The sequence below is a fragment of the Bubalus bubalis genome, chromosome 16 (genome assembly GCF_019923935.1).
Source record: "Bubalus bubalis isolate 160015118507 breed Murrah chromosome 16, NDDB_SH_1, whole genome shotgun sequence".
Classification (NCBI taxonomy): Eukaryota; Metazoa; Chordata; class Mammalia; order Artiodactyla; family Bovidae; genus Bubalus; species Bubalus bubalis.
In genome coordinates, this window is record NC_059172.1 from 42,452,872 (window position 1) to 42,479,223 (window position 26,352).

Genomic DNA, 26,352 nt, shown 5'->3' on the forward strand with positions numbered 1-26,352 from the left:
TAATTAAAGTAGTATTATTGATCAAAGAGTATGAATGCTTTCTGAGAAAAATTTCTGCTGTTTCTAAAGCACTAAATTGACCAAGTCTTTTGAGAACTGTTTCTGTTCCACAACAACTTTAGTCTTGAGCTGGGTTTGTATGAAGTTTCTAGTTTAGAGAACATGTGAGTTTAGTTTTGTAAATACTCTTAGTACTTTGAATCAGAATTGAGGTAGTATCTTATTCTTCATATGTATGAATCTTGATGTAAAGTAAAAATTTTACGTAAAAATAAGAACCACTACATATTTCTCTCTTGGAAATTATCTTCGGTTTGGACACCTTGAAACCACTAGCAGCAATTATGTGAGACTATTGATTTAATATGTGTGATACAAACTAGAATTTTGGAGCCAGTTTGTTCTTGTAGATGAGATAGAGTATGGAATCATAGATTTTTAGACCTTTTATAGTTTGAATGGGCCTAGAGACCATTTCAATTTATGGATTTATTTTAATTGAGGTAACATTGGATATTGAATGCATACCCTTCAGTGGCTTGTGTTGTTTTCAGGTAAGTCCAGCATCTTTATCATGACATACAGGGCCATGTTCACTTTGGCTTCTGCAACCCCTCTAGCCTTCTCTCCCCTCCCTCTTGCTCACTTCAGGGCAGCCACCTTGGCCTTCCTCAGATTGCTAAGCCCTTTCTTGCCACAGAGCCTTCAGAGGCTGCTTCCTCTGCTGTGAGGTTTCCTCCACCATCATGCGGAGGTCTCGGCTTGATTGTCACTTCTTCAGGGAGGTTTCTCCAGGTAGCACCCCACCCATTCTAGACCTAACCAGCTTTCCTGTAATGTACACTTGTGACATTCTGTGCTTTTCTTTTTTACCACACTTTTCACCATATAGGTGGTTGTGTTATTGCTGTATAGTTTGATATCTTATTACTCCCCTGGAGTGTAAGTTCTAGGATGGCAAGAACTGTTTTCACCCATGTTTATGGGTTGTGTTTTTTTCTTTTTGGTATGTGCAGGAGCTTTTAAGTTTGATGTTATTTTGTCTAATTTTGCTTTTGTTGCCTGTGCTTTTTTAGCATCATGTCTAAGAAATCACTGCTCATTCCAGTTTCATGAAGTTTTTCCTCTATATTTTCTTCTAGGAGTTTTATACTTTCTGGTCTTACATTTAGATCTTTACTCCATTTTGAACTTAATTTATGAATATGGTATAAGGGTCCATCTTCATTGTGTTGCATGTGGACATTCAGATTTTCCAACACCTTTTGTTGAAGAGACTGGCCTTTAAGTATAAATGAGGGTTTATTTCTGGGCTTTCTATTCTGTTTTATTAGTCTGTGTGTCTGTCATTATGCCAGTACCATACTGTTTCTTTTTCTTTCTTCTTCTTGTTTTTTGGTCATGCTGAATGACTTGCAGGACCTTAGTTCCCCAACCAGGAATCAAACCCATGCCCCCTGCAGTGGAAGCATGGAGTCCTGGTCACTGGACTGCCAGGGAATTCCCTAGTACGTACTGTTTTGATTACTGTATCTTTGTAGTAGGTTTTGAAATCAAGAAGTATAAGGCTTCCACCTTTGTTTTTCTCAAGATTGTTTGAACTATCATGGACCTTTGAGATTCTGTGTGAATTTTAGGGTAATGTTTTTTGTTTCTGCAGGGAAAAAAAAAAGCCATTGAAATTTTGATGGAGATTGCGTTGAATCTGTGGTAAATGCTTTGGATAGTGTGGGCATTTTAATAGTGTTAAGCCTTTCAGTCACGAGTGTAGGATGTTTTTCCATTTATTTATGTCATCTTTAATTTCTTTGAGTGAAGTTTTGTAATTTTCTGTATACAAGTCTTTTTGCCTCTTTGGTTCAGTTTACTCCCCAGTATTTTTGATACTCGGTAGCATTTGGCACTGCAGTAGCCCCTCCTTATCTGTAGTTTCTCTTTCCGTGGTTTTGGTTACCTGTTGTCAACTGTGGTCTGAAAATATTAAATAGAAAATTCCAGAAATAAAGAATTCATAAATCATTGTGTGTTCTTCTGAGTAGTGCGATGAAATCGCACCTTTTTGCTCCATCCTTCCCAGGACGTGAATCGTCCCTTTGTCCTGCGTGTGCCACCTGTTAGTTAATATCCATCTGGGTTATCAAATTGACTGTCATGGTATTACAGTGAACACATAAGAATGTGTACAGGTAACCCCCCCACCGTGTTTTGTTTTGGCCATGTCACATAACTTGCAGGATTGTAGTTCCCTGACCAGGGATTGAACCACAGCCGTAGCAGCGAAAGCTCCAAGTCCTAACCAGTGAACGACCAGAGAATTACCAAGTAACTCTTATTTACTTAAAAATGGACCCAAAGCACAAGAGTGGTGATGCTGGCAAGTCAGATAGGCCAAAGAGAAGCTTTAAAGTGCTTCCTTTAAGTGAAATGGTGAAACTTCTCTACTTAATAAGGAAAGAAAACCTGCTGACATTGCTAATATGTTTGGTAAGAATGAATCTTTTATCCGTGGAATTGTGAAGAAGGAAAAAGAAATACTGCTAGTTTTCCTGTTGCATCTCAAAACTGCAAAAGTCATGGCCAAGTACACGATAAGTGCTTAAAGATGGAAAAGGCATTAACATTTGTACAGTAAGATATTTTGAGAAAGAGAGAGACCACATTCATATAACATTTATTACAATGTTTGTTTATGATTTTTCTTATTATTGTTGTTAATCTTCTGTTATGCCTAATTTGTAAATTAAACTGTATCATAGACTTGTATGTATAGGAAAAAAACACATGCAGTTTCAGATGTCCACTGGAGGTCTTGGAACTTATCCCTCATGGATAACGGGGGAGATTGCTGGGTTGATCAGACCGTCGTCTTCTTGTTTGCTCACTCAGTTTTTATGTCTTTGTGGTTCTCCTGTCACTTTGATTGTTCTTCCAGTCATCATAATTCCTTATCCTTCTCTCACTTTGTAAATGTGCAGATCCTCTGAGGTTCTGTTTTGATTCCCTCTCTTTTCTCACTTTGAGTTTCCTCTCAGTGATCTCATTGAGCGATGTGGCTTCAGTCCTTGTCGGCATGCAGTTGATTCACAAATCTGCCTTTCCTCTTAGGTTACAGTTCCTCCTTTGAATGTCTTCAGACGACATAAATATCTCACCAGAACTGCAGGTTGAAGATTCACATGATTGAACACTTTCTCTCTCCCTTGTTTTTGTCCCCTTCATCCTGTGGCTATTCCCCAGACATGGTTGGTGTGGGCTCCTGCTGTGCCCTTGCTCATGCAGTCTCCTTTCCTATCCTTTGCAATACTATTCCTTGTACTGTTTCACCATGCTTTGAGGTCTGCCCCAAATACCGTCTTTTCTGCCAAGTACTGATCTGGCCTGCAGATGACCTGGCTGTTCTTTGCTCTAAAACGGGGGGTTTCCTAAGGCTATTTATTTATTGAAATTATAAAGCTCTTTGTGATTTCTGTCTGTGTTTGCTTTTCTAGCCATAAATCTGGCCACTCCCTCTCAGGAAGTCTTAATTCACCACATGATCCACATAGAATCACTTCTTGTTCCTCGGAGCAGAGCTTTTTGCTTCCATGCCTATGTCATTTCCCCCGGTGGCATATCTTCCACTTAGTGCTTTTTAGGGCTGTGGGTGTTTAGAGTTGATAAACTGGCCTTTGAGACTAGTCCTGTAGAGAACTCTTCCATCATATAAATAGAGTCCTTCGTCTGCCGAGTTCTACACGCAGTTGGGCATAGAAAAAAGGGATAGAATGTAAGCTTTGATTTAAACTCTGGTCTTGATATTTACTAGTCATGTAAACTTGGTACCCAATTTTCCTGAACGTGTTTCCTGATCTGTAAAATGAGGATATTTAACCTTTATGGGGCCAACACAAAGTTTAAATGAGAAACTGCATATAAAATGCCAAGTATATGCTAAGTCCTCAATAAATGGTGTTAAAGAAAAAAAAAATGAAAAGGAAAGAAAAAAGAGAAGCAGAAGCTGTTACTTTCCCTTCGTGGGGTCATTTGTGTATACTGGGGGCATGGGAAACGGTGTCAGACCGAGACTGGGTGGCGAAGGCAGAGCACAAAGGATATCTTCTTACTCTTGGGAAACTGGTTTGCCAACCACAAAGAGAAACTTCTTCCTGCAGCTAACTAGCGACTTCTTCCTTATGTTATACACACTTTGTTCATCTCTCTCTCTAAACAGAATTGCTTTGCTCGTGTTGTCCTGTTACCCACTCTGCCTCCTCCCCTTCTCCATACTGTCCTGGCTTTAAAATGCAGGTTGTGTATGTTGCCCCCTCCCACTCCTCCAAGTACAGTTAAATCCTAATTCTTTACCCTGAATTATATATACGGCTCTTCGTGATCTGGTCTTCACCCTCTCTCTAGCCTAGTCTTTCACCATGCCACATACAGTGGGCATGTTTTTTTTTTTTTCCCTGACTGTCCAGTATCTGAATTCCTTTCTTGTGTATGGAAGGAGGACAGGACCTGTCTCATATCTTACATATTGAGAAGTTTAGATACTCATTTTCCCTCTTTCCTGGCAGCTCGGGCATAGAAATGTGACCCAGTGTGACTCTGAACCTGCAGTGAGTGGCACGGAGGCTCGGGGACTGGATCAGGGCCAACAGCGCTGGCCTCGCGTCACACTGACCGTGGTGTCTCCCCCTGCTGGTACCACGAGCAGTTTCAACTGCAGTTCTGACTGCCTAGCCTGGATTGTTACTGGCTTAGTTTCAGAGTCTAGATTTTTTAGCCTTTGTGTTAGATCTTTGAGGTTACCCATTGCTTTTCCAGTACATTTTCTTATCTGCTTAAAGGAACTCAAGATGGTTTCTGTGGTTTGCACTTATGAACAGCCTGACTTATACCACCCGCAGTACCAAGTAGCCCATTCACATTAATCTTCTGCAGTTCTTCCAGACTGACCATGGTTGTTTCCACCTCTGGGCTTTTTCACGTTCTGTTCTACCGGTAACAGTCTTTACCCTGTTTTCAAACTGTTTGACTCTTGATGGTTCTTTGACCCTCAGCTCTGTCACCTTTTCTGGAAATCTTTCCCCAGTTCTTAAGATTGGGTTGTTAGCCCCTCAGTGTTCCCACAGAAGCCTCTGTTTACATCTATGTAATACTTACCACATTATATTGTAATTGTCTTGGCATTCCTTGGAGACAAGGGCTAGCAGTATTGAGTTGGCCAAAAAGTTCATTAGGGTTTTTCTTCAAGCTCTTATGGGAAAACTCGAACAAACTTTTTGTCCAACCCAGTATATTCAGTATCTCTGTGATGGCCCTGGCAGATAATGACTACTGTCTAAATTTTATCGGTTGAATGAATAAAAACTATTGAATCATACACTGTGTTATGTTAAGATTTGTCTGTTTGCATGTCTGTTTTTCATAATAAACTGTGACTGTTCTAAGAGCAGGGACCAAGTTATTCTTCATCTTTATATCATTCATTTTTAAAAAACTGTTTGTTTATTTCTTTATTTGGCTGTGCTGGATCTTTAGTTGTGACATGTGGGATGTAATTCCCTGACCAGGGATCAAACCCAGGCCCCCTGCATTGGGAGCACAGAGTCTTAGCCACTTGACCACTAGAATAGTTCCTTTATATCCTTATGTAGCTTAGTAGTTGGCTCATTTGTGCATGTGTGCCAAGACATTTCAGTCATGTCCAATTCTTTTCGATCCCATGGACTGTAGCCCACCAGGTTCCTCTGTCCATGGAATTCTCCAGGCAAGAGTACTGGAGTGGGTTACCATTCCCTTTTCCAGGGGAGCTTCCTGACCTGGAAATCAAACCCAGGTCTCCTTCATTGCAGGCAGATTCCTTACCATCTGAGCTACCAGGGAAGCAAACCAGTAGACCCTGAGGGAATGTTGAATGCATGGTTGAATGACCGAGTGGCAGAGCTGTCTTTTTAGAATTTCAGTTAAATAGTTTTTCCCAAGAGAAAGTATCTGCTTTGACCATATAGGTAAAAATGATATCTGCATGTGGCTCATATTGAATAACTGACATTCTCAACTCCTATACCAAGCTTGGTAGTCTGTTTAGAAGATAATATCTATACATGAAAAAATTACTTGACAAGCTAGTATTTCATGTGGCACGTGAGTCATATGAGCAGGTGTTACTTCAGCGTCAGGCTCAATGTAACATTCTTAATTGAACCTTTGAAAGTGTGACCGAAGCAACTCCTTAGGAAATGGCTATTGGTTAGCTGGATTGATTAAAATGGATGCCTGTAGTAGGCTTTGTCTTTCTGTTTTACTTGGTTTACATGCTACTTATTTTGGACTGATTCATTGGAATTTTTCCTCCTTTCTTTTTAGGTCCAAGACAACTTTGACAAGATTGAGTTCAATAGGATGTGTTGGACCCTCTGTGTCAAAAAAAATCTCACAAAGAATCCCCTGTTCATTACAGAAGAAGATGCATTTAAAATATGGGTTATTTTCAACTTTTTATCTGAGGACAAGTACCCACTAATTATTGTGCCAGAAGAGGTAAGGTGTGGATGGACGTTTTGTGTGACTATCTTAGCATCTAATAGATCTAACTTGGAAGTATCTGTGTTAGTTCAGTGTAGATATGGAATGAGGTCCTGTGCTAGTGTTTTTGGATCAGAGGCAAAAAAGCGTGGATCCAAAAAAGTCCCAGACTTAGTAATTTGAGGTCATGCAGTAACTCTGGATATTTACAGGCAGGGTGGGGCTCTTCCTCTTTAAGCTGTTCTAATTATAGACAAATCCATTCTCACATTCAAGGAGTCTTTTATTCAGTATAAGTCACAACATAATTTTCTGCCTACTTACATGTTGGCAAACCATAAGAACTAGCTGAAGGATACTATATGGGAAACACACAGGATCCAGAATGGTATTCCCAAGGCTCATTTATGTGAGGAAATACTACTCCTGTGTCAAAGTCAAGGATGGAGACTTTTTTTAAACCATACTTTACAAAAGAAATTAAAAAGGACATTTGCTTGTTTTGTTGTGGATTCTTTTCCCTGAGCTTCCAAAGGTGGGGAGAGGAGCAGGGAATGCAAGAGTAAGGCTCTGTGCTGTCTTATTGCCCTAAAAATGATACATATAATATATGCTTATTACAGTTGTAAATTTAGAAAAGACTAATAATATCAGATTAATCAACTGTAGTCTTCCCCTTAAAAAAAGTCATCTGTAATCCTCTAACATCGGACAATGTTATTTAACCTCTTGAATTTTAATTTCCTCATCTATAAAATCGGAGAAGGCAATGACAACCCACTCCAGTACTCTTGCCTGGAAAATCCCATGGACAGAGGAACCTGGTAGGCTGCAGTCAATGGGGTCGCAGAGAGTCAGACACAACTGAGTGACTTCATTTTCACTTTCATGCAATGGAGAAGGAAATGGCAACCCACTCCAGTGTTCTTGCCTGGAGAAGCCCAGGGATGGCGGAGTCTGGTGGGCTGCCGTCTATGGGGTCGCACAGAGTCGGACACGACTGAAGCGACTTAGCAGCAGCAGCAGCAGCAGCATCTATAAAATAGAGCTCTTAAAATGTTTATTCTAAGAGTTGTGAGGCTTCATATTTAAAGAACTTAGTTCAGTAAGTGAAACAAGTCAGAGAAAGATGGATACATATGATTTCATGCACATGTGAAATATAAACAAACAAAATAATTAACCAAACCAAACAAAAACATGTAGATGCAGGGAACAGAGTAGTGGTTATCAGAGGGGCAGTGGGGGTAGGGCTGGTAAAATGAATAAAGAGGGTCAACTGTATTGTGATGGATGGAAACTAAATTTTTGGTGGCGAGAACACTGTAGTGCATTTAGACGTAGAAATACAATGTTGTATATAAGAAACTTCTGTAATGTTATAAACCAGTGTTACCTCAATTAAAAAATCTAAAATTAAAAAAATAATAATTGTGACTGGGGAAAAAATAAAGGAGTTAGCTCAGTGCCTAGCACGTGATATGTATTCAGTAAATATGTTAGGTCCTGTGACTAATATTGCATACATTTTTGCACACTAGTCTGCTTCTTTCTTTCCACAGTTTCAGCAGTGGAATTCTAAGTCCTAAAAAATGCATACTTTCAGGGTATTAGATAAACGAGGCAGAACTGCCCCTTCAGAAAGGCTATACCAATTTATATACCCACCACTGGTGATCAGGCGTGCCCATTATTATCCAGTCTGCCAGCATGGAGTCTGGTCTGCGATTTATTTCTGTGATTCATGTTCATGTTAGGAAAATCTGTTTAAAAGTTTACACTGCAATATTTTTTCAAATCAGCAAGTATTTATTGACTGGCAACAATAAATGAGGCAATAAGAGGAATCTGAAGTGAAAAAGATGACTTCCTGCCTTCAAGAAATTTGCAGTCTGCTCAAGGAAAAGAAAGTCAAGTGTAATTCAAAGCAAAATAGACAACCTGTTATAAGAGAGAACAAATACCATGTAACTACAGAGAAGGGAAAGATTTATTCCAGTTTGGGAGAAGTCAGGGATCAGGGAAGTCTTTTTAAGAGAGGCAATAGAATGTAGTGGTTAAAAGCAGCATCTTAAACTTTTTCAGTGAAGGCCAGACAGAAAATATTTGAGACCTTGTGGGCTTTTTGGCTGTATTGTCTGTGTTGTAGCTACTCAGCTCTGCTGTTAATAGCATGAAAGCAGCCACAAGACAGTATGTTGCTTCAATAAAACTTTTATTTATAGATGTTGAAATTTGAATTTCATATAATTTTCATGGACCATGAAGTATTATTATACTTTTGATTCCCACCCCTCCCCCGCCCCAACCACTTAAAAATGTGAAATCTGTTCTTAGAGCAAGGGTGTATAAAAACAGGTTGATCCTGATTAAAGAAGGTTCTTATATAATTTAAAAAACAAAAAAAAAACAGGTTGAGAGTCAGATTTGGCTGGTAGGGTAGATTTGACTCATGGGCTGTAATTTGGTGTTCCCTGGTTAAGAGCAGAGATCTGGAGTCAGATGTCTTGGATTTGAATTCTAGCTTCATCACTGCTTACTAGCTGTGTGACCTTGGGCAATTTATTTAATTTTTGCTACAGTTTCCACCACTGTAAACTAAGACTAATGCTACTATCTACCTCCTGCTATTTTTGTGATGATGGAATGAGAAGAATGCCTGGCTCTTAGGAAGTGCTCATTAAGTGTTAGCTGTTATATTTAGGGGGGAAATAGCACTTATGCTGGGTCTTAAAAGATGGAAGAGTTTTGACTAATGGAAAAAGCAAAGGAGAATACTTCTGGATGGAAGGGACAGAGGGCGAGGTCATGTAAGGCAGGAAAGCAAAGGAAGAGCATGTCTGAAATGAGTGAGGTATCTCACTTGGCCGAATTGCCAGTCTTCGAAGCAGCTGGACTTACTGATTTAAGCCAGAAAGGTAATTTTAAAAATGTTGGGTAGCTTATAGAATGGCTATTATGGCTGAAAACCAGGTGTGGAGGCTGTGCAGTGAGGAACCACAGGGAAACTGTGTTGTACTGTGGAATATCTCTGGCCCTGCATGCTGCTGCCCAGGAACTCAGATCTTCTTGCAGTTGTTCTTGCTACCACAGAGAGCTTTCTATGCCTACTTCCCAATCACAGGGCATGATGCATCTGATTGTTATGATCTAGGTCAGGTGCCATGAACTAGTTGCAGAGAAGGCTTGAAAAGGGTCCATTTGTGTTTAGCTTCCACATTGGGAATTCCCCAGACATAAGGGGGTTAGCATTGATTTCATCAATGTGCCTGCTAGCTTCTCCCACTCTGGACTGGTCTGTTTACCTGGTCATTCTTTTGGTCATGGTCAAGATTAGACTCTGGGGTCAGTCACTTCAGTGCCCAGCCTACTGGTTTTTTCCAAAGAGTGAGAGTTGAGGTTTGAAATTTCAGTATGCCCTAGACAACCTCCATTTGTGACCCTGGAAAACAGAAGTACCTGAAACATGTCATTTTGAAGACTACTCATTTAGGGTTTTACTTTGAACTTTCCTCACTAATAAGGTTAATAATGAAATGATACTCCCAAAAATAACTATTGCTACAAGCCCCTGTAGATCAGTGATAAGAGCTTTTGTGCACTATTTTTAGTTCATAGGATGAATGAATGACTGATTCATGCCCAGAGCTTAATTATGTGAGGGTTTGGTGGCTGTCACTCTAATCTTTTGTGTGTCTTCACTGGTTTTCATGGTCAGAAAGAGGCAGACCTGCTATATGTAAGCCAAGTTTTACTGCCTTCTGTCAGGGAGCTGGTAGAGAGAGTTATTTTAAAAAATTAATAGCATCCTTTCCCTATAAAACCAGACCACCTTACTTGCCTCCTAAGAAATCTGTATGCAGGTCAAGAAGCAGCAGTTAGAACTGGACATGGAACAAAAAGATTGGTTCAAAATTGCGAAAGGAGTACGTTAAGGCTGTATGTTGTCACGCTGCTCATTTAACTTGTATGTACAGTACGTCATGCAAAATGATGGGCTGAATGAATCACAAGTTAGAATCAAGATTGCAGGGAGAAATATCAATAACCTCAGATATGCAGACACCACCTCCCTTATGGCAGAAAGCAAAGAGGAACTAAAGAGCCTGTTGATGAAAAAGTGAAAGAGGAGAGTGAAAGAGCTGGCTTAAAGCTCAACACTCAGAAAACTAAGATCATGGCATCCAGTCCTATCACTTCATGGCAAATCGATAAGGAAACAATGGAAACAGTGACAGACTTTATTTTCTTAGGCTCCAAAATACTGCAGATGGTGACTGCAGCCATGAAATTAAAAGATGCTTGCTCCTTGTAAGAAAAGCTATGACCAACCTAGACAGCATATTAAACAGCAGAGACGTTACTTTGCCAACAAAGGTCCATCTAGTCAAAGCTATGGTTTTTCCAGTAGTCATGTAAGGATGTGAGAGTTGGACCATAAAGCTGAGTGCCAAAGAGATGCTTTTGAACTGTGGTGTTAGAGAAGACTCTTGAGAGTCCCTTGGACAACAGGGAAATAAAACCAGTCAATCCTAAAGGAAATCAGTCCTGAATATTCATTGGAAAGACTGATGCTGAAGCTGAAGCTCCAATACTTTGGCCAGCTGATGCGAAGAACTGACTCGTTGGATTAAAACCCTGGTGCTGGGAAAGATTGAAGGCCGGAGAAAGGGACGACAGAGGATAAAATGGTTGGATGGTATCACCAACTCAATGGACATGAGTTTGATCAAGCTCAGGGAGTTGGTGATGGACAGGAAAGCCTGGCGTGCTGTACTCCATGGGGTCACAAAGAGTCAGATACGACTGAGTGACTGAACTGAACTTTCCCTATAAATAGCATCTTTCCCCTGGTAGCTCAGACAGTAAAGAATCTGCCTGCAATGCAGGAGAACTGGGTTTGATCCCTGGGTTGGGAAGATCCCCTGGAGAAATGAATGGCAACCCACTCCAGTATTCTTGCCTGGAGAATTCCATGGATAAAGAAGCCTGGTGGGCTATAGTCTATGGGCTCACAGAGAGTTGGACATGACTAAATGACTAACACTTTCACTTTCCCTATAAAATATCTGTTAATTACAGAAATGTTAGATTCTTATTCTACTTATTTCTACAAGTAAGTATAAAGAACTTTCTTTCTATAGTTCTGTAGTTCTGCCACTGAAAGAGAACCAAGGTTAACATTTGGAGATACTTTTTATATTTTTTCTATTCATGACTTAAAAAAAAATACAGTGTAATTGTACAATATATACAATTTTCCCTGCTCTTTTTTTCAGTTAACATTATGCTGTAAACATGTCATTGAAAATTAATGTAATTTTAATAACTAAAAAAGGGAGGGATTAGGGCTGGGCAGTAAAAATGAATGGCACATGTCCTTTTTAACTGGAGCATGACGGCTGTGCAGGGACAGAGACAACTTTCAGGTCTGGGCAACTGGGAGGAGATACAGTGTAGTTGTTTAAAGCGTTGTCTTTCAGATCAGACTGCCTGATTTAAATCCCTGCTTGACCACCTTTTGGCTCTGTGACTGTGAACAGATTACTTAGTCTCCCTGTTTGGGTTTCCCCATCTGGAAAATGGGGATCATTGCTTCCTTCACTGGACACTTGTGAGGACTAAAGTAGTTGATGTATGTGAAGCATTGGTGATGAACTATTTGGGGTGTGATGTATGGTGACGGTTTGGTACAGTTGGCATTGTGAGGGGATCATCCTAGCGGAACTGCCTTGTTTCAACTGGAAGAGTATGTTCAGAGCCGTGAGAGGCCAGGGCTGGAGACAGAGACAGGGAAGCCGTGGGAGTCGGTTAGGTCAGGAAGAAAGAGATGGTAGTAGGAGAAGCGAGGGCTGGGGACAGAACCATGGGTATGTTTCTGTAGCCGGGGGAGGAAGTAGATTTGGTAAAGGAAGTTTAATAGTCTGTCAGGTAGGAGAACTGGGAGAGTGTTGAGTCATGGGTGCCAAAGAAAAGAAAAGTTCTAAGAAACAGAAAAGTAGTTCCTAGCATTAGGTGCTATAGAAAAATTAGAGGGTGATGAATGAGAAGTTGTCCTTGGATTTAACAATTAGGTTGTCATTGATAAGCAAGGAGAAAGCAAGTTCACTATAGTGGTGGGAACAGTTTTTCAGTGTTTAATAATAATAATGTAATTGTGCACATATGTTAAAGGGGAAATTAAAACATGTTATGGAATTTTTGTCCATGAAAATTATCTTAATACAGAAACATATGGAAGGGAATAGAATGTTGATAGATGTAGATATGCTAATGGTATTTTTAAACCTAGCTGCTGCTTGGAAAAATTATGATAATAAAATCTCCATTATTGTCCTTTAAGACATTTTGCAGTTTCACTCTGGATTTTCTTTGGAACTGGAGATGTAGTGGGTCTCTTACCCATGATCTTTTGGTTTTTTCCATCACCAAAATATACATGGTGGACTTGAAAGTGACCTTAGAATTAGAAATTGCTTTGTAGGGAGATTTACCATATTCCTTGAAGCAGCTCTGACTTGATGTGGGGGACTTGTCATTGGCTTTAAGTCGTCACTGAGTCACAGGCTGCGGAGGGAGCCGTCAGCACCAGCTTCCTGACTGCCTTGCCTAAGACACTCAAAAGATTTCTGCTTTAGGTGGCCTGAAAAACTGGGACTCACAGAAGACTTGAGGTGGGCCATGAGTTTTATTTTTCTGCACCCAGAGCCCAGCCAAGACTCCACAGCTTGCTTGTTTTCCTCCTTGCAGGCTGACAAGAGTGTCTTGCTCCTCTCCTAAACAAGTTAGTCTCATTTGAGAAGGGAACCCCAGGCAGCATACCTTCTCCTGTCAGTTTGGACTTACTCTGTTGTTTTGATGTCCTTAGCTCCCTCAGCGTTCTTCTGATTAGAAGTAGAATTAGAGTGAGTTCTACAGATTACTACTCTGTGGCCAGGAGTACTTGCGTGGGGAAGGAAAGGATCATTAAAACAGATTTGTGTGAAATAGCTTTGTCTGAATGCTGAACCAGCCTCCTAAGGTTTAAAATATGGTCTTGTGTTTATTTAGCTCTTAGCACATCTCCTGGCCTTTGCTCAAGCAATGCAAATTCAAGGTTGCACGTTTGTGAAAAACAGTGGAGTTATTGGTTAAGGTTCCATTCTTTGTTAGATTTTGCTTCCTTCCTAAGTATTTATTAAAGTACTCTTATGGTACTAAGTATTAAAAAAAATTGTATTTGGAACTAGTTTTAGGCTTACAGATTTTAATTAAGTGTGAAAACATACACATTTAAAGTAAAATTGAAGTATAATGTCTTAATTTGTCACGTATGAGTTTGATTTGTAATATTACCAGTTGATTTTATGCTTTATAAATTTAAAGTAATCTTTATGTTTCCAATAAGTCATTTATTATAATGATCATTTGCATTTTAAGTCCAAAATGTTTTTAAGTGAGATTTTATTCTCCGCCTTTGATTAATACTGTATTAGACATAAGTAACAGTAGTAGTTATATGAATAACATAACTGGTATAGATAAATTTGCTTTTGATTCAGATTCCCATCACCCAGAAAGTAGTATCAAGAACATTGAATAAACAAGTGACTTACTTCACTAAAGTCCAGAACTAGCGTGTCCCCATTTGAGATGGTTCCGAAATTTTTGTCGAATGGTTTTCCTGGAAATGTGTGTGTGTGAAGTATAGTTTTTATGTTAGTATTCATTTCCCACTGAGCCAAGAAGAAAACAGGATGTGTCTGTTGCTTATTTGGAAGAATTGCCTTCATGCAGTTAAATCTCAAACCTGAAAGAGTTTTAAGAGATCCTCAGTGAAATAAAATCTGAATTAAGTCAATAAAGACCCTCTTTAATGATTACAAGGAAAGAACTTTTAACAAAGAAGTTTCAGAGCCAGAGGCCTCAAAAATCACATGCAACTTGAAAGTTTATTCTTTGTTATTTTTGGTGCAACTTGCCTTGGAAGGAGGAAGTAAGCTGCTTCCTGAAACTGAATGAGCTCTTAGAATTGGTGCAGGCCACTCAGACTAACACAGCAACACGTGATTTATTATTTAGTATGATCGAGTAGTTGAGAATGGGAGTGTTTGTCTCTCCTTGGCCCAATATAATGAACTAAGAGGTTCTGAAGTTATTTGGTTGTGTTAAGTATGTGATTGTGTTCAAAGTCAACAGGAAATGAATCTAGATTAGTTACCTGGCGCAGTCACTGGGAATGCAGAGCACAAACTGGGCCCTGATGACCAACTCTGAAGGGCTGGGGAGGGCATGTTCAGAAAGGTTCACGAGGAACCTGGAGAGCTGCCTCTAGAAGAGCTCAGTTTGCTGCAGACAGGAGACACTGTAAAAGACATTCCGATATACTAGAGGAATTGAAGCTCCAATATGCAAGAGGAACTGAGGGGCACAGGGTCATTCCCCGCTGTTTCCTGACTTGCACTAATGGTCAGTCAGATGCACGGTCTTGTCACACCCACTTTTTGTCATCCTGTCCATACATGTGGCCACACCCACAGCCTCACTACTGAAACTTCTGGGAGTGCCTATACAGCTTTTATCCCAAGTTGTGATCAGGCAGCATGGGCCCTCTTTCTGCTGCCTTAGGGAGATTGAATTTCTGTGCATGAGAACGCCTCTGAGTTACTTTACTTTGGTCAATTGTTTATATAATTAAGTTTTTCTTTCTTGTGCCTTATTGCTTTACATTTTTTTTTCCCTTCTCTTTTCTATCCCTCTGTCCCTCTTCCCTTTTTTCTTCTTGATTTCCTTTTTTCTCTTTTTCCACTTCCTGTCCCTGTTACTTCTTTTTAAAAGCCAAGAACTTACCTGGTGGTCAGGTGGTTAAGAATTCTCCTGCCAGTGCAGGGGATATGGGTTCAATCCCTAGTCTGGGAAGGTCCCACATACTGAGGGGACCTAAGCCCATGTGTCACAACCTGCATGGCATAACTACTGAAGGCCATGTGCCCCAGAGCCTGGGCTCTGTCGCGAGAAGCCACCACAGTGAGAGGCCCTCACGCTGCAGCTGGAGAGTAGCTCCTGCTTGCTGCAAGTAGAGAAAGCCCATGTGCGACAACAAAGACTCAGCACAGGCAAAAATAATTTTTTTAAAAAACCAAGAAAATAATATCTGTTAAACTTAATAGCAGATGCACAAGCTTAACAGGTACATCTCCAACAAGAGAAAGGAAAGTTCTGAGTGTGTTTTTCTCCAGCAAGTAAACATTTGTTGAACACCCCACTGTATGCTAGATTTAGGGTATTAGATAATCTGCATACTGGAGGAGCTTATAATATCTCATCAAATTACATCAATAGAGCTCTTCATATTTTTTGACCTTGTGATGTTTTGTGAGTGTGTATTTCTTTGCAAACATGTTTTTCCTATTGTTCACAGTCTTTTCCTATTAAAGTATGTTATGTCACAAACAACATTATAACCAAATTGGAATTGCAAAGAAGAGAAAGAAATTAATTCATAATCCTATCTGTAACAAAATTGACTGTAATATTTTCCTCTAGTATTTGTCAGAATATTGACATAATCTTTATGCAGTGAAAATCATAGGTAAATTTAATTTTGCATTCTTCCTCATTCTGTGTTATTTCATGAATGCTTATCTTAAATGTCATTTGAAATGGTGCAGTGCAGAAGGAAGTAGCATTGATTGAGTACCTGTTATGCCAGACATTGTGCACAATGTTCTATTTTTGTCCCATTTTATCCCCATGGGAGTCCTATATGATGAGTTTTATTATACCTGTTTCTTTGATGAGAAAATTGAGGTTTAGCTTGGTTTATTTCCATTTCATTAACTGAGCTCTACTACATCTGTGTACAATGCTGAGTTCTGGAGATTCAAATATGAGTGGGACATTGTCCCTCCTATAAGGAGTTCAAAAAATCAGCAAGGGGCAGCATTTGAATATAGAGATACTTTCTGTACAGTATACTGGGTTCAGAAGAGGAACACCTGACCTGGGTCAGAGCACTTTAACCAGAGCAGTGCTTCTCAGACTTTAATGTGCATAGGGAAGTACCTGGGGTTCTTGTTAAAATGCAGATCCTGATTTGTGGGTCTTTGGTGGGGTATGACCTAGTAGAGAAATGGGGAAAAGTAATCTCAACAGGACAACATGGGGCAAGGCATAGAAGCATGAAAAAGTGTGTTACATGGGTACACTACTTAAAATCTCTCACAGGTGTTGGCTGACTACAGCTTACTGGCTGAATTCAGTGCACAGCCTGGTTTTATATAGCCCCTGTGCTAAGATAGTTTTTACATTTTTAAAGGGTTGTTAAAAAGGAAAACCCAAAACAAAGAAAAACATATAGCAGAGATATATAAAGGCTTAAATATTAACTAGCGGCTAGCTCTAGCCCTTTATAGAGCTTGTGTGGGAGCAGTGTTGATGGTGGTGTTGGTGGGGTGTAAAATCTGCAGTGAGGCATGGCAGAGAAAATGTTAGAGACAGTACTCGGGGGGTGAGTGACCATAGGGGACACAGAGGAGCTTGCCTTGATCTTTGAGGTGATAGGGAGCCAGGCAGAGTTTAAAGAGGGGAAATGAAAACAGTAGGATTTTGTCACTGATCTTGATGTAAAGGAATGGGGCATGGTTTGTTGTCCTAGCATGGGTGAATGGTGTTGTTCACAACTGAAATCCATAATTGGAGGAGAAGCCATTTGAAAGATAGAGATGATTCATTCATATTTGGATATGTTGAGTTTGAGAGAGCACTGTGGGATACCCAGGCTTTCCAGAAGATAAGAGACATCAATTGTAATTCAGTATTACTGCCTCACAGTGGGTTTTTTTTTAACTGTTACTATTTCATTTACATTTTTAAAGTACTTTTCATGTCATGTGCACATCCATTCATTGTGCGCTCATTCATCAGAAAAAAATGGCTATTGGACAGCAGGAGTCTTGTGATCCCTTTCATGCCAATGTTGTGTGTGTGTAGAGCTTTTTGGAGGGATGAGCACAGTATTTTCTACTATTTTTGTATACAAAGCTGTATGTTTCAGAATTCAATAAACTTTTCTGGCCCAGTCTAGGACTTCACCATTGTTTGCAACACTGTTAGAATTCTAATGAGAAGCGGCAGCATTAATTTCAAATAGTTGGCTTATGTGGAAAATTTATAAATTGGTGACTAACTTGTACATACTTTGAGATGATTATTTAGTGTTGCATATTGGTTCAGCACAATTAGTATTCTCATATGTTGAAATCCACCAGAGTAAGCAGATCACATTGGTTAGTTAGTGTGCGATCGTGTCTGTGTGCAATTTGCTTTTGTTCTGTATACAAATATGCTGTTAAGGGTTCCAGATTTGATTACTTTATTCTAAGTTAGCATAGACTCAGTGGCATTTTATCCATACCCTTCTCCTTGAGGGTGTCAAGATTCTTTAAAGATACACTTGGAACTATAAAAGAATATTTCCTAAATTGACCTTTTAATTTAGTTATTTAGTGTAATAACATAGATACATACTTAAGTTTAAAAGTTTGGGCTTTTTTTTTTGCTATGCAATAATACTTATAAAATTCTTTTTCTAGATTGAATACCTGCTTAGGAAACTGACAGAAGCTATGGGAGTAAGTTGGCAACAAGAACAATTTGAAAATTATAAAATCAACTTTGATGACAGTAAAGATGGCCTTTCTGTGTGGGAACTGATTGAGCTTGTTGGAAATGGACAGTTCAGCAAAGGCATGGATCGGCAGACTGTGTCCATGGCAATTAACGAGGTCTTCAATGAGCTAATATTAGATGTGCTGAAACAGGTAAGCATCCTGTAACACTGTTTCTCCTCACCTTTAGAATTTGACATGTTTGAAATAAAAGATTTTTATCACAAAGATGAGCCTAAGTCACTTATATTTTTACACTAATTTAGAACAGGAATAAAATTTCTTATTTTCTCAGTCTTGTCTTAGGCTTACATTGTAAATGATTACAGTTAAACACTGGGAAGTTACTATTTTGAAAGAACTGTTTAAATGATCACATTTCTGAACATAGTACTTTTGTGTTATGTGTACATCTATACTCATTCGTCTGAAAGATCCCATGGCATACTCTTCAGTGAAGAAAACAGGTTGTGGAACAGCAGGTGTCTTGTAATCCCTTTCATGCAATGTGATATGTGTGTAGAGCTGTCTGGAGGGATGGGGGCCAAAATGTTAGAAGTGATCACTGCTGGGTTGTGGGATTTCTATGAATTTTATTTTATTCTTTTTCTTTTCTTATTATTCGACTTACTACTATAATGTATATATGTGTTAACCTCTCTATAGGATATGTGTAATTTTTATGAAATCAGAAAAATGCCCTTCCTTTTGGGGAAAAGTGCCTTTATGTAATAAAGTTGTGTTTATCATATTAGGTTACAAAGTTTGTATTCTCAGTACCTGCATAGCATCTGATAATATTTATGGTATACATATGCTGACATACATAGTCTGTTTAATAAACATAATGCATAGTAAATAGAATTTATATATTTTGAGTGGCTCTTTCAGATGTCTTACATTATTATATTGAATAATAACTCTTACTGGTTGGTCCTTGTTTTGCCCTTTTAGGTAATGATGTTGTTTTTGCTCTTTTCTTCAGATGTAGCCTATCAATAAACTTTAATTGAGGCTTAATTTGTGTAGGTTTTTGGTGCTGTAAGAGGTTAGGAAACATGGTCTCTGAAGAGGATTTCCAGGCCCATTAGGATGGCAGAATATAGAACTGCAGATGAACAGCCGTATGAGATAGCCTTGGTTTAAATGTCAAGAGCTAGCAAACTGAACGAGTAATGTGATTAGAACTTATTATAATGATCACATGATACAGCCAAAATATTATTATATATTTGATGATTTGTATAGTCTGCCACAGGCTATCAGCACCTATAGATTTACTGTGTAAAATGTTAGCTATTCTTGAACAATCCTGAAGTGTTTTGGCCTGTAGTAATGTGTAGTCTTGCTGAAATAAAATTTTGGATCACACATCTTTGAGGCTGACATATGGGAAGAAAATACAAGCCTAGTAAGTGTGAGCCTAAAAGCTATACTTAGAAGCTAGGATCCTAACTACTGGTGCAGTTCATTTTCTGCTCCTGATTTCATCCTCCAGAATCCTGAGAGATCAGGTAGAGAGGTACGTGATTGTCTGAGAAGGCATGCTTGGCCAGGTTTACTGACACCTTTTAGCATTTTCAATAACGGAGGTCTAGATTTACTGAGAATCACAGTTGGGGGGGGCGGTGGTGTGTGTGTGTGTGTGTGTGTGCGTGCGTGCGTGCACACGCGTCTGTGTGTTAAAAGGAAGAGATACCAGCTCTTATAAGGAAAAGCACCAGCATTTATATCAGATTTAATCTTACCTAGGGTTACATGATAAAAAAAGGCCATAGACGGAAAAACTGGACTGAACGCTGGTTTGTATTAAAACCCAACATAATTTCTTATTATGTGAGCGAGGATCTGAAAGATAAGAAAGGAGACATTCTCTTGGATGAGAACTGCTGTGTGGAGGTAAGAGTCAATGGTTACCTCTTTCCAGTGCTGCCGCCTGCTGTTCAAGTAGTTTATCTTCCTTCTTTTAGACTCTAGAGCCTTAAAAATAATCTTAAAATTCACATTTCTAAAATAATATAGGCATACAGTAACTATAGTTTCTGAACCAAAAAATTACAGATACCTGACAACATTTTTTTCTAATGTGAATTTATTTTCTGTCTTGTATTCGAGAATAAAGTATAGGGATTAAATCTCATTTATTTAAGGAATCATTTCTTGAGTAAAATGGAGTCATAAATAAGAAAGCCAAAAAAAAATCAGTAAGACAGCGTTTGAAATCATGAGTGTATCTGAGAACCTGGGCCCTTTTTGAGTGTAATAAATAAACCAAAAGAACATGTCTTTGAATAACTGGTATGACTTTCAGAACACTTTATCACTGCTAATTCTGTAAATAGGTGAAGTCCTCAAGAACATAATGTTTTGAATTTTTAATTTATATCTGAATTATTACCACATCTGTATTTGTTGAAGAACATTTAAAATACCTAAGATCTCATAAATGATAATGTGTCTTGATGGATGAAATGGTATGTATTAATAGTAAGGGTGTGCAGTGCCCAGTAAGGGGTCTTCTTAGATTCAGCTAAACATGGAGACTCACAGGATTATGATGGACTGTGCCAGTCTGCTTATAAGGATATAGGACAAGAACCACAGCTTGCTGGCAACAACACCCCTGGTGCAAGGAAGGGAGAGACCCATCTGCAGGGTGTGGGAATCACCCTGGGTGTCTATACCTGTTGGAACAGTTCCATGGGCATATTTTCCAGGATTCCTGAGAGAGACATGTTCAGGTATAAGGTGCAATGTACAAGGGTTGCTGTGCTCAGGAAAGGCCATCGCGTGGCCCATCAGGTGGTGTTGGTTCTCCCAGTCTAGATGTCGTATACGAATCTGGGGTGGTTTTTACCATAAGCATTGTTGCCTAGAGGGCAGCATAAATAAACCAGTAGTATTCATTTATAGGTACTTCTTGTATAAGTAATTAAGTTTGAATTTAAATACTTGAAAGTAAAATTTGAAAGACTAATTTTGCTTTCTGCCCTAGTCCTTGCCTGACAAAGATGGAAAGAAATGCCTTTTTCTCATAAAATGTTTCGATAAGACCTTTGAAATCAGTGCTTCAGATAAGAAGAAGAAACAAGAGTGGATTCAGGGTAAGATAATTTTTATTACTTGTCATGGTATAACTTAAGAGCACTTTCTGTTTTCATTAACAGTCCCTTGGACGGCAAGGAGATCAAACCAGTCAATCCTAAAGGAAATTAACCTTGAATATTCATTGGAAGGACTGGTGCTGAAGCTGAAGCTCCAGTACTTTCATGACTGATGCAAACAGCCAACTCATTGGAAAAGACCTTGATGCTGGGAAAGATTGAGGGCAGAAGGAGAAGGGGGCAACAGAGGATGAGATGGTTGGATGGCATCACTGACTCAATGGACATGAGTTTGAGCAAACTCTCGGTGATGGTGAAGGACAGGGATACCTGGCATACTGCAGTCCATGGGATCTCAAAGAGTTGGACACGACTGACTGACTGAACAACAGAGATACTCGGCATTGTTCCCTGTTGCCTATAGTTATTTCTATATGAAGCCCAGTAGCTAAAAGAAAAACAAGCTGAGAGGAGTTCCCAAAATTTTCATCAGGTTCATTTGCCTGGTGAACTTGTGGGAAAAGTACAAACTGGACCTTTTCGGTTTTATTTATTTACTCTTACTATTTCGAGAATATGGAATTTCCCCCTTTAAGGACCATGAAGAATTTTAAAGTGGCCATTTTGAGTATTTAGAAATATGTAAAACAAAAGAGGAGTTGTGCAATAGGTTTTGAATACTTCAAGTAATTTTCAAGATTTGTTACTTTCACAGGAAATCACTAGTTTCAGATATCTCAAGAATGAAAACTTCTGATTTAATAACTTTTAAACTAAAATATCACTCCAGCATTAGTAAAGATTAAAGTGAGATTTTCTCTTTAATCCTGAAAAGGGAATTCTCAATGTAATATTCTTGAATCTAGGTAAAATTGTTTGTTGAGAATTGTGGTCATTTTGATATAGCTTCAGTTTGAGGCAAGTGTACAATTGTGGTCATTTTGATATAGCTTCAGTTTGAGGCAAGTGTACATGGGTCTGGATCCTCTCTCCTGGGTCACTAGGAATTCTGGAGCAGCTTTCTTCTCTGGAATGGGGCTAATGATAGTACCTGCCACTCAGAGTTGTTGTGAGGGTTAATAATGAGATAGTGAAGATACAGTTGCACATTTTTAAAATGACACGTCGTTGCAGGATTGTTTGTGGTAGACTTATAAACAAATGTCCATTAATCAGGGCGTGGTTGAATAGATGATGCCAGCTGCATGCTGGAGGACTGATGAGCACTGCGCAGTGTATGCCGATGCTGGAGGACTGATGAGCACTGCGCAGTGTATGCCGATGCTGGAGGACTGATGAGCACTGCGCAGTGTCTGCCGATGCTGGAGGACTGATGAGCACTGCGCAGTGTATGCTGATGCTGGAGGACTGATGAGCACTGCGCAGTGTATGCTGATTCAAACTAATACAGTTATGTAAAGTTTAAAAATAAAATAAAATTAATTAAAAAAAAAAAAAAAAAAAAGCTCTCCAGGGGGACGGAGAGGACAGACTCAGGCTGAGGAGAGTGTTATGCCCCACTGTGTCCGTGGAAGGTGGAAGAGGTATATATATGTTTATTTGTATTTACTTTTAAAGTATCTCAGGAAAGATGCACAGAAACAGTTGGTGTTAGTTGGTAGTGGAGTGAAGAGCTCAGTGCTTGGGAATAGCAGTAGGAGGGAGATTTCATCTCTGTCCTTTCAGGCTTTTGAATTTGAACAGTGTGAAAATACTGGCTATTTATTTATTTTTGATTTTATTTTTAATTGGAGGATAATTGCTTTATAACGTTGCATTGGTTTCTTCTGTACAACGATGTAAATCAGCTATAAGTACACATTTATCCCCTCCTTCTTGAGCCTCCCTTCCACCCCCCCCCCCACCCTGTACTACCTATTTAGATAATGGAAACAATCAGGAAAGAAATCAGATTTCATACAAAAATTAGATAATGTGTGTAAAGAGTGTGTGTATATATATACACACACACATATATTTATATATAGCAAATATTCAATATATGGTATTGGCTGTTATCACCTCGGGAAGGGAGTATATAGGGAGATGGTTTCATAAGGCATAGATGAGAGGCAGACTACCTACAGTTCAGTCGCTCAGTCGTGTCTGACTCTTTGCAACTCCATGGACTGCAGCACGCCAGGCCTCCCTGTCCATCACCATCTCCCAGAGCTTGCTCAAACTCATGTCCGTTGAGTTGGTGATGCCATCCAACCATCTCATCTTCTGTCATCCCCTTCTCCTCCTGCCTTCAATCTTTTCCAGCATCAGGGTCTTTTCCAATGAGTCAGTTCTTCGCATCAGGTGGTCAAAGTGTATTGGAGCTTCTGTTTCAGTGTCAGTCCTTCCAATGAATATTCAGGACTGATTTCCTTTAGGACGGACTACTTACAGCAGGTAGCAAATCAGATACAGGAATTTTGAATCTCAGCCCTTGTGATGTCTTATTCTTATTTGGCCTTTTGGGAAGTTAAGGAAGGGAGTTGCAAGTGTTGGGAGTTCCTCAAGTGCATGTTATGTTCCCAAATCAAGTCTATTTAAGCACATATAGGCAGTTATGGGACTTTGGAGCTGGAAGGGACTCAAGAGATCATCTCTCTCTGGTTAGAGGTGAGAAACCCACGTGTAAGTGGTTCTGTGACTGGCTAACGGTCACAACGCTGCTCAGTGGCAGGATCAGCATTACCCTGGGTTTCTGATTTTCTTCCCACTATGCCATTCAGGTTAGGCTCACGGAGAATAAAAGGTATTTCCCATCTTTTCTCTCATGCCTTTCACAGCCATCCATTCTACCATCCATCTCCTGAAGCTGGGCAGCCCCCCACCACACAAAGAAGCCCGCCAGCGTCGGAAAGAGCTGCGGAAGAAGCTGCTGGCCGAGCAGGAGGAGCTGGAGCGACAGATGAAGGAGCTGCAGGTAGCAAACGAAAATAAACAGCAGGAGCTGGAGGCCGTGAGGAAGGTGAGAGTGGGCGCTGGGCTGGGGGTGGGCTCCCGTTTCTCTGTAGGAGCCTCTGTGACCTTACTTATGAGCTTCAGTTCTACTGGGACTAGGTTAACGTGACTGTAGGGAGATTATTTGGTGAACTGCGCTTCCAGGAAGTGTATCTAGACCATTGAGTGAGACACTGTTTTCCCAGCCCTTGAAGAGTATGAGGGTCTCAGGACAACAGGGATATTTCATTGACCAGAAAAGAACATTTGTAAGAACAATGAGTACAGTTGAATTTGTTCAGAGAAAGATGAGAAGTTTCTCCTGAGGATGTCAGGGTCACTTTTGGTGAATGGATAGGATCCGTTGCCTTTTTAGGTTTTCCCTTTAGCTCCCATCTTCACTCATGAGGATCTTGGAAGATGCTTAGTATTAGAATTGTGGATTTTACTTATTGTTTGGAGTCAAAGATACAGTCTGGACACCACCACCAGCCCCTCTTCCGCTCCCAACTCCCTCTTCAGATGCCAGTCCCGAGTCCAGGTTGATACCTGTGCTTCTGAGCAACTGGCCATAAGTGAGAGGTTCCCACAGCCCCTTCTCTTGTGCTGTACTGTGCTGTGCTGTGCTTAGTCACTCAGTCACGTCTGACTGTTTGTGACCCCGTGCTCTGTAGCCTGTCAGGCTCCACTGTCTGTGGGGATTCTCCAGGTAAGAATACTGGAGTGGGTTTCCACGCCTGCTTCCAGGGGATCTTCCCAACCCAGCGATCAAACCCAGGTCTCCTGCTTTGCAGGTGGATTCTTTACCAGCTGAGCTACCAGGGAAGTGCCCCCCCCCCAACTTAGGTTTGATTAATTTGCTAGAACAGCTTATGTAACTTGGAGAAATGTTTTCCATACTAGTCACTGGTTTCTTATAAAAGACTGTAACTCAGGAATAGACAGATGCATAGGGCAGCATGTGGGGAAAGGGCACGGAGCTTCCATGCCCTCTCTAGGCATATCACTCTCCCCAAATCTTTGTATGTTTACTAACCTGGAATCTTTTTGAACCCTGTGCTTTTGGGTTGTTATGGAAGATTCATTACACAGGCATGATTGATTACATCATTGGACATTGGTGATTGACTCAACCCCCAGCCCCTCTCCCTTTCTCAGAGGTCAGACTGGAAGTTCCAACCCTCTAATCACATGGTAGGTTTCATTGGCAACTGGCCCCTATCCATTGTTTTCTTAAAGTCACTTTATTATCACTCTCAACACTTAGGAAATTCCAAGACTTTGGGGAGATCTGTGCCAGAAACTGGGACGAAGACCAAGTATTATGTATTTCTTACTATAAATCGCAATATCATGGTATAGGTTTATGAGTTTTTACAGGTGCCTAGATTCTTGAAACCATCACAGACAGAATTTAGAACAATGCCAGTGCCCCAGAGAATTCCCTCATGCTGCCTCTTGTATTCAGACTCTCCCCTTACCCCTGGCCCCTGGAAACCACTGATCTGTTTTCTGTCCCTGTATTCTTTCCAAATTATCATATAAACAGAATCATAGAGTATGTATGTTTTCAGTATGTGGGTTCTTTGATTTAGCATCATGCATTTGAGATTCATCCATCTGGGACCCTTTTAAACTCGTCGACTTTTAACTCAACCTCCAGGAGCATGTAGGTCCCTGGTCTGTGCTACGTGAATGCGTACCCAGAGTTGGTCAGACCTCAGCTGACCTTGACCACCTTGCCAGATCCTAGTTCTACCGAATCATTAAAGCAGCTGATTTGAGGTTTGATGGGTAAATATTGGAAAGCAGTTATTATGGATCCTTTAATAATTGTTAAATTTCTTTTCTTGTCAAAAAATAAAATTCTCCAGTTTTTCACTGAAGCATTTTTAGAAAAATACTATTTAGATGAATATTTGAATCACCTGGAATGAGATTACATTTTGTGAGACTTGATACAAGGCCTCATTTAATTCAGAAGGAGGAATAAGAAACTATGGTAGGCTGTTTTTGTGTGTGTTTTCTTTTTGGCTGCACTGTGTTCCTTGACCAAGGATTGAACCTGGGCCCTTGGCATTGAGAGTGTGGGGTCCTAACCACTGGACTGCCAGGAAATTCCCTGGTATTTTTCTTTAACAAATTAACAGATTTCT

At 39.9% G+C, this 26,352-nt stretch overlaps 1 protein-coding gene across 6 annotated transcripts in view; it reads left to right on the forward strand.

The window, feature by feature from the left end:
- SWAP70 (switching B cell complex subunit SWAP70) overlaps positions 1-26,352 on the forward strand; it is a 158,309-nt gene that overhangs the window by 54,722 nt on the left and 77,235 nt on the right. For all 6 annotated transcript variants that reach the window (XM_044929502.2, XM_044929503.2, XM_044929501.2 and 3 more), the window contains exons 3-7: positions 6,352-6,525; positions 18,084-18,311; positions 19,911-20,057; positions 21,154-21,262; positions 24,043-24,224. In XM_044929502.2, coding sequence (XP_044785437.1) covers positions 6,352-6,525; positions 18,084-18,311; positions 19,911-20,057; positions 21,154-21,262; positions 24,043-24,224 — 840 coding nt within the window. The remainder of the gene's footprint in view (positions 1-6,351; positions 6,526-18,083; positions 18,312-19,910; positions 20,058-21,153; positions 21,263-24,042; positions 24,225-26,352) is intronic.